General features: G+C 49.7%; 1 protein-coding gene across 1 annotated transcript in view; it reads left to right on the top strand.

Annotated features, from left to right (window-relative positions):
• Positions 1–7872, top strand: part of LOC121929198 (zinc finger protein 572-like) — an 8095-nt gene extending 223 nt beyond the window's left edge. The window contains exon 2 of the mRNA XM_042464518.1: positions 7022–7872. Coding sequence (XP_042320452.1) covers positions 7022–7872 — 851 coding nt within the window. The remainder of the gene's footprint in view (positions 1–7021) is intronic.
• The last annotated feature ends 409 nt before the right edge of the window (positions 7873–8281 follow it).

Below are 8281 nucleotides of genomic sequence, written 5' to 3'. Positions count from 1 at the left end.
TCCGGGGTGGGTCTTGATGTACAAGTAGATTATTTACTCCAATTGAAGCTCTCCCATTCCATGCATTTATATGGTTCTCCCCGTGGTGGTTCTTTTGATGTTATGTAGAGTCCGATTGAGAGCTCTTCGAAGTCCATGCATTTATATGGTTTCTCCCTGTGTGGGTCTTGATGTTATGTAGATTCCATTGACGAGCTCTCCCCATTCATGCATTTTATGGTTTCTCGCTGTGTGGGTTCTTTGATGTTTTATGAGTGTCCCTGTGACTGAAGCTCTTCACATTCATGAGTATATGGTTTCGCCTGTGGGCTTTCTTGATGTAGACGTAGATTATTACCCGATGGAAGCTCTTCCACATTCCATGCATTTATGGTGGTCCCCTGTGGGGGTTCGTTGATGTTTATGTAGATTTCCACTCTGACTGAAACGCTCCCACATTCTATGCATGTTATGTGGTTTCTCTCCTGTGTGGGTTTCTTGATGTGACGCAAGTTCGCACGGCCACTGAGCTCTGTCCCACATGTCCATGCAGTTATATGGCTTCGTCCCTGTGTGGGTTCGGTGATTGAACGTAGACACCACTCTGAACTGAGGGAAACACTGAAGTGTGTATGCAATTGTGAATTTACATTGGCACATTCTTCTCACAGACATGACCTCTTTTGACCGGAGTCTGAAGTCAGATGTGCAGAAAGTAAGAACCAGATGCAGAGAGTGTTCTCACTCAATTCCTTTGGTTTCTCTTTTTTTTTTGTCTTTTTCTCAATGTCTTTGATTTCCAACTCCTCTGTCGCCATGAAAGGGCCTCCATAAGGCCAGTGACGTTCGCAGGTGGCTGTTGACTCCTCATATTTCGTGAAGTTGCTTCCTCATTATCTGATTCAGGAAAAAAGGAGAGTAATTAGGAGCCAGCACAGAATCAATCTGAATTAAACTTCCGTTCAGGTTATAATCTCACCTGCTTTTAAACATGATTTTATTTCCCTGTGGAATGGAGACTCTCTCAGCCAAGAAATAATCCATTCCATTCCTGGTCACTTCCCCCTAGGCCTCCAGTAAACTAAAATGTTTCATCATACATGTTATACACAGAGTTTCCAAGTCCAGAAGCGTCTGAGAAACGCAAGGAACTCAACGAGTCCTAGCAAGACTAGAGGAAGAAAACTCCATGGAAATGGTAAAACGAACTTCCTAATGCCAGTCTTTTCTATCTGGGGCCATCTTGGCAGTGAGGACAATGGCTGGGACTGCATGTGCCCAGGATGTGTGTGGCAAATTCATGAGAGGGTCAACAGAAAGAGGATTGGGAGACACGCATAGGTTCTGATGAACCAAAGTAGAACTGTTTGATAGAAAATCAACTCATCGTGTTTGGAGGAAGAGAGAATGCTGGGATTGGCATCCACAGAACACCATAGCTACGTGAAGCATGGGGGTGTCAACATCATCTTTGGGGCTGTTTTCTGCAAAGGGCACAGGATGAACTGATCCCGTGTACGAAAGAATGATGGGGCCAGTATCTGAGATTTTGAATTGCAAACCTCTGTTCCATCAGCAAGGCAACTGAAGATGAAATGCGGCTGGGTCCTTTCAGCATGACAATGATCCCAAACACACACCCGGCAATGAAGGCGTGTTTTGTAAGATGTGTTTTTTAAGGTCCGGGTGCCTAGCCAGCTCCAGTCTAAACCCCATAGAAAACCGTAGGAGGATTGAAAGTCCGTGTGCCCAGCAACAGCCCCAAAACTCACTGCTCTAGAGGAGATCTGCATGGAGAATAGGCCAACATACCAGCAACAGTTGGTGCCAACCTTGTAAAGACTTAAGGAAACGGTTGAACGCTGTCATTGGCCAACAAAAGATATATACAAAGTATTGAGATGAACTATTCGATTTGACCAAATATTATTTTTCCACCCATAATTGCAAATAAATTCCTTAAAAATCAAGACATGGCTATGTGTGGATTTGTTTTCTTCTCATTTTGTTTCTCCATATGGAGGTCTACCTAGGATGTCAATTACAGGCCTCTTCATCTTTTTCGATTGGGAGAACTTGCACATTGGTGGCTGACAAATATTTTTTCCCCCACTGTAAATGATAACAGCAAGGTTTAAGTATTGGAAGGAATTCAAATTGAGGAGGGAGAAAACCTGTTTTCTGCTGCGCCATAAATAGATCCAGAGCAAGGGATTCAGCGACAGGAGGTTGGACTGGATGAACCCATGGGTGGTCTCTAGCGGGTGAAGGCCATGGGCATAGAGAAGGGGTCTTGTGGGTCCCCCTCTTTCTTTCTCGCTTAGGTGTCCGCTCCCTTTCTCTAGGCGCAACCTTGGACGGAGAGGGGCAAGAGGGAGAAGGCCATGGGGCAGAGGAAGGGGGTCCTTGGGATCTCCCTCGTTCACTCTATCGGAAGGGTTATTTCCCTTTGTCTAGGCCACCGGGACAGAGAGAGACCAGATGGAGAACCATGGGGCGAGAGAGAGGTCTTGGGGTCCCGTTCTGTCATTTCCTTCCTCTTGGAGGTCGCTTACCTTTCTGGGGCGGCCTGTTCTTTCTCCATCTTCCTCTTCCTTCATAGCTCCTTCCGAATGATGTCCGAAAGAGCAAGCTCCTCTTCCTTTCTTTGAAGAAAAAGGGAAGGGGGAGGTCAGGCTATGCTTCCTCAAAAGTGCTTCCAGAGAGAAGAAGTGATGAATGCAGATGGGACCCTCAATGGGGCTGAAAGGGATCCCCCCTCCTTTCTGCTGGACCATGGGACCCAGGGGGACACCCTGTCTCGCCCCATCTGATTCTATTGGGGATCAGGGTTTTTCCTTCCCCAAAAGAACCACTGGGTGCAAGCGCCCCTTCTCTGCCCCCCATAACAAGGGGAGCCAAAGGGCCCAGGGGCAATCTGCCCCACATGACGGAGGGGGCTCCCTCCGAGAGACTCTGGGAGGCCGGCAGTTTTGGGGGTTTCCAGTGTAGTGTCCCTGAACTCTGATGCTTGACCTCTATTTTGGTGGAAGACTAAGTCCATCCTGAAGCTCCAGAGACACATGAACCCAGAGGAAGGAGCAAACGCAAGATTTCCCCTGTCTCGCGGCACAAAGCTCTGGATGCGGGGGATGCAGTCCAAGAGGAAGGAGTCCTGAGTGGAATAAGCAATGCCAACTGTCTTAAGGGATGAAGCAACCCCAGAATCCCTCTTTAGAGCCACTGACCAGGGGATTCTGGGGATGCAGTCAAAGAGAAAAGGAGGTCCTGAGTGAAGACAATGCCTCCTCTTCAGGGATGAAGCAACACCAAAATACTCTCTTGGAGCCATTCTGACCAGGGGATTCTGGGGGAAGCAGTCCAGAGGAATGAGTCCTAGTGGAAGAGCAATGCCTCGCGTCAAGGGTGAGCAATACCCATAGATCCCCTCTTTAGAGTCTTCTGACCAGGGGATTCTGGGTATGCATTCCAAGAAGGAAGGTGTCCCTGAGTGAAGAGCAATGCCTCCTCTTCAGGGATGAAGCACACCCAGAATTCCCTCTTTGGAGCCATTCTGGACAAGGGGATTCGGGGGATGCAGTCCGAGAGGAAGGAGTCCGATGGAAGAGCAATGTCTTCCTCTTCCATAGATGAGGCAACATCCCAGAATCCCCTCTTTAGAGCCCATTATGACCAGGGATTCTGGGGGATGCCAGCCCAAGAGGAAGGAGTCCTGAGTGGAAGAGCAATGCCGTCCGCTTCAGGGATGAAGGCAACACCCGAAGACCCTCTTGGACCATTCTGACCAGAGGATGTCTGGGGGATGCAGCCAAGAGGAAGGAGTCCTGAGTGGAAGAGCAAATGCCCTCCGCTTCAGGGAGAGCAACACCCAGAATCACCTCTTTAGAGTCATTCTGACCAGGGGAATTCTAGGGGATGTAAAGCCCAGAGGAAGGAGTCAGGAAGTGGGAGAGCATGCCGCCGCTTCGGGATTGAAGGCAACACCCAGAATCCCATCTTTGGAGCCATTCTACCAAGGATTCTGGGGATGCAGTCCAGAGGAAGGAGTCCGCGAGTGGAAGAGCCAAGGCTCCTCTTCAGGGATGACGGCAAACACACAAGAACCCTCTTTTGGAGCCATTCTGGACCAAGATCTGGATAGGCATCCAAAGGAGGAGTCCTAGGTGGAGAGAGCAATGCCTCGCTTCAGGGATGATGGCAAACAACCCAGAATCACCTCTTTGGAGCCATTGACTAGGGGGATTCTGGGGATGCAGTCCAATAGGAGGGTCCGGAGTGGAAGAGCAATGACCTCCTCTTCAGGGGATGAAGGCAACCCCAGAATCCCTCTCTTTGGAGCCAGCTGACCAGGGGATTTTGGGGGATGCAGTCGCAATAGGAAGGAGCCTGAGTGGAAGACAATGCCTTCCTCTTCAGGATGAAGGCAACACCCGAATTCTCCTCCTTTGGAGACATGCCTGTCCAGGGGGATTCTGGGGGATGCAGTCCGAGAGAAGGAGTCCTTGAGTGAGAAGGGCAATGCCTCCCTGCAGGGAATGAAGTCCAACAAACCCAGAATCCCCTCTTTGGAGCCATTCGGACCGAGAGGATTTCCTGGGGGATGCAGTCCAAGAGGAAGGAGTCCTGAGTGGAAGAGCAAGGCCGTCCTCTCAGGGATGATGGCAAACACCGCCCAAAGCCCTCTTTTGGAGCCATTCGGACCAGGGATTCCGGGGGGATGCAAGTCCAATGGAAAGAAGTCCTGAGTGGAAGAGCATGCCTCCGCTTCAAGGGAGGAAAGGCACACCGCAGAATCTCGCTTTGAGCCATTCTGACCAGGGATTCTGGGGGAGCAGTCCGAGAGAAAGGAGTCCCGGAGTGGAAGAGCAAGGCATCCTGCTTCATGGATGAGGGCAACACCCAAATCCGCGCTTTGGAAGCCATTCTGAACAGGGTATTCTGGGGAATGCCAGTCCAATAGGAAAGGAGTCCTGATGGAAGAGAAGGCCTCCTCGTTCAAGGGATGATTGCAACACCCAGAATCCCCTCTTGGAGCCATTCTACCAGGGAATTCGGGGGATGTAGTCGCAATAGGAAGGAGTCCTGGTGAAGAGCAAGCCTCCGTCTTCAGGATGGGAAGGCAATCAACGATACCCTCTTGTGGAGCCATTATGACCAGGGATTCGAGGGGATGCAGTCCGAGAGGAAGGAAGAGTCCTGAGTGGGAAGAGCAAATGCCTCCCTTCAGGGTTGAAGTCAACACCCAGAATCCCCTCTTTGGAGCCGTCTGACTCAGAGGATTCTGGGGGATGCATCCAAGAGGAAGGAGTCCCCTGAGTGGAAGAGCAATGCCTCCGCTTCAGGATGAAGAACACCCAGAATCCCCTCGTTGGAGCCCATTCCGACCAGGATGCTGGGGGATGCGTCGAAGGAAGAATCCTGAGTGGAAGAGCAATGCCTCCTCTTCAGGGATGATGGCAACACCCAGAAGCCCCTCTTTTTTTTGAGCCCATCTGACCAGAAGGATCTGGGGGAGAATGCATTCCAAGAGAGATCCTGAGTGTAAGAGCAATGCCTACTTTTCAGGGATGAAAGGCAACACACAGAAGCCCGCTCTTTGGACCATTCTGACCAGGGGATTCTGGGGAGGCATGCCAAGAGAAGAGTCCTGAGTGGAAGGCAATTCCTCCTTTTCAGGGATGAAAAGGCAACACCCAGAATCCCCTCTTTGGAGCCATTCCCCCTGACCAGAGGGATGCTGGGGATGCAGTCCAAGAGGAAGGGATCCTGAGTGGAAAGGAGCAATGCCTCCTTTCAGGGATGAAGCACACCCAGAATCACCTCGTTGGAGCCATTAATACGCAGGGGAGTCTGGGGATCATCCAAAGGAAGGATCCCTGAGTGGAAAGCAATGCTCCTCTTCAGGATGACGGCAACACCCAATCCCCTCTTTGGAGCCAGTCGTCTGAACAGGGATTCTTGGAACACATTCAGAGAGGAGGCCCCCTCCTTCTTCTGGGGACGGTGGGGAGGAGCCCCCCAAAAACTCACCTTCGCTTCTCTCCCCATTCGAGGCCCCCTCCCTCCCTCCCTCCCTTCCCGCCATTGACTCAAAAGCCACTTCTCGTAAGAGTCCCTGGCCCGCGTCCAATCTCCTTCCAAAGCCTGCCTTTGTCGCCCGTCCCAGAAGGAAAGAGGGGAAGGGAGCCTAAATTCGGAGTCTTTTTGGGGGAGGGGTGACCCTATCCCTCATCCCCCAAAAGCCCGGGAAAGGCCAAGGGCCCCCATTTCTGTCATTCCGTCTGCCCCACTCACCTTCTTCCGCCCCGTCGAGCACTGGAGCAGAGCCCCTCCCAAGCTTGGATCAAGGAGATTCAAAGGGCGGAGGCCAGAGCGCCCAGGCCCAACTTCCGCCGGGCCCTAAAATGGCGGCAACCATAAGAGGACTGGAGCCTCGATGGGAGGGCGGCCTGCAATGGCTATACTGTATAATGTGTGTGTATAACACAACACACGAAAACTCTGCCTTGTGCTTTATACACGTTAGGCTATGCTTAGTCTATATGCATATATGTATGTGTGTGAAGAGTATATATATACACAAACACACCCACAAGCGCGGCCCTTTGTACTTGTTAGAACACTCTATGGCTATCTTTATTATACATAAATGCACACAGACAACCCTACACATAAAGCCTATAGAATAAAGAGAGCCAGCGTCTATGGGTTTTTCCTGGCTTAGAAGCAGAGGGAAAACGAACCTTGGGCACGCAAGTTTTTCCAGATCCCCTCCGCCTCCTCCGCCTCCACAACCATGGCATAGCTGCTGCAGGGGATTCTGGGGGGAAACTGCAGTGGCCCAATAAAATCCAAGGTTTTTAAAGCCCTCAAGCGACAAGCTTGTTTGTAGTTATTTTCAGTTCTGATTTAAAGTCGTATAATAAGAATACGGCTGTCCGGATTTTCATGGATCGTAGAGTTTGGAAGAGAACCAAGAAGGCCCTGACCCAGTCAAAGCCCCTGCGTCCTCCATTCAACTCTCCATCAGGCGAGAAACCATATAAATGCATGGAATGCGGTAAGAGCTTCAGTCACAATGGAGATCTACATACACATCAAAGAACACATACAGGGGAGAAACCATATAAATGCATGGAATGTGGGAAGAGCTTCAATCGGAGTAATAATCTACGTCTACATCAAAGAACGCACACAGGGGAGAAACCATATAAATGCATGGAATGTGGGAAGAGCTTCAGTCACAGTGGAGATCTACATAAACATCAAAGAATCCACACAGGGGAGAAACCATATAAATGCATGGAATGCAGGAAGAGATTCAATCACAGTGGAGATCTACATAAACATCAAAGAACACATACAGGGGAGAAACCATATAAATGCATGGAATGCGGTAAGAGCTTCAGTGACAGTGGAACTCTACGTCTACATAAAACAACTCACATAGGAGAGAAACCCTTTAAATGCATGGAATGCAGGAAGAGATTCAATCACAGTGGAAATCTACATAAACATCAAAGAACACATACAGGGGAGAAACCATATAAATGCATGGAATGTGGGAAGAGCTTCAATCAGAGTAATAATCTATGTCTACATCAAAGAACTCACACAGGGGAGAAACCATATAAATGCATGGAATGTTGGAAGAGCTTCAGTCACAGTGGAAATCTACATAAACATCAAAGAACCCACACAGGAGAGAAACCATATAAATGCATGGAATGTGGGAAGAGCTTCAGTCAGAGTGGAAATCTACATAAACATCAAAGAACCCACACAGGAGAGAAACCTTATAAATGCATGGAATGTGGGAAGAGCTTCAGTCACAGTGGACATCTATATAAACATCAAAGAACCCACACAGGCAAGAAACTACTGAGGAACTGACATCTGGTGTCCCTCAGGATGCTATTCTATTCCCCATGCTTTTTAACATTTACATGAAGCCGCTGGGAGAGATCATCCGGAGACATAGGGCGCGGTGTTATCAATATGCCGATGACACCCAAATTCACTTCTCTATGTCTCCGACTGCTGCAGTGACTAAGGATGGCATCTCTCCTCTGAATGCCTGCCTTGAGTCTGTAATGGGCTTGATGAGGGGAAACAAACTGAAGCTGAATCCAGAAAAAACGGAGGTGCTCGTGATAGGTGCCCCTGGTGCAGCAGGGGAGATCTGCCAACCCATCCTTGACGGGGTCACACTCCCCCTGTAGAATGAAGTCCACAGTTTGGGAGTGCTCCTGGACTTGTCTCTACAGTTGACAGCTCAGGTGGAGGCGATAGCCAGGAGTGC

This window comes from Sceloporus undulatus, chromosome 4 (genome assembly GCF_019175285.1).
Source record: "Sceloporus undulatus isolate JIND9_A2432 ecotype Alabama chromosome 4, SceUnd_v1.1, whole genome shotgun sequence".
NCBI classification, from domain to species: domain Eukaryota; kingdom Metazoa; phylum Chordata; class Lepidosauria; order Squamata; family Phrynosomatidae; genus Sceloporus; species Sceloporus undulatus.
The sequence above is the reverse complement of the archived record's forward strand: the minus strand, read 5'-3'. Positions and strand labels throughout refer to the sequence as shown.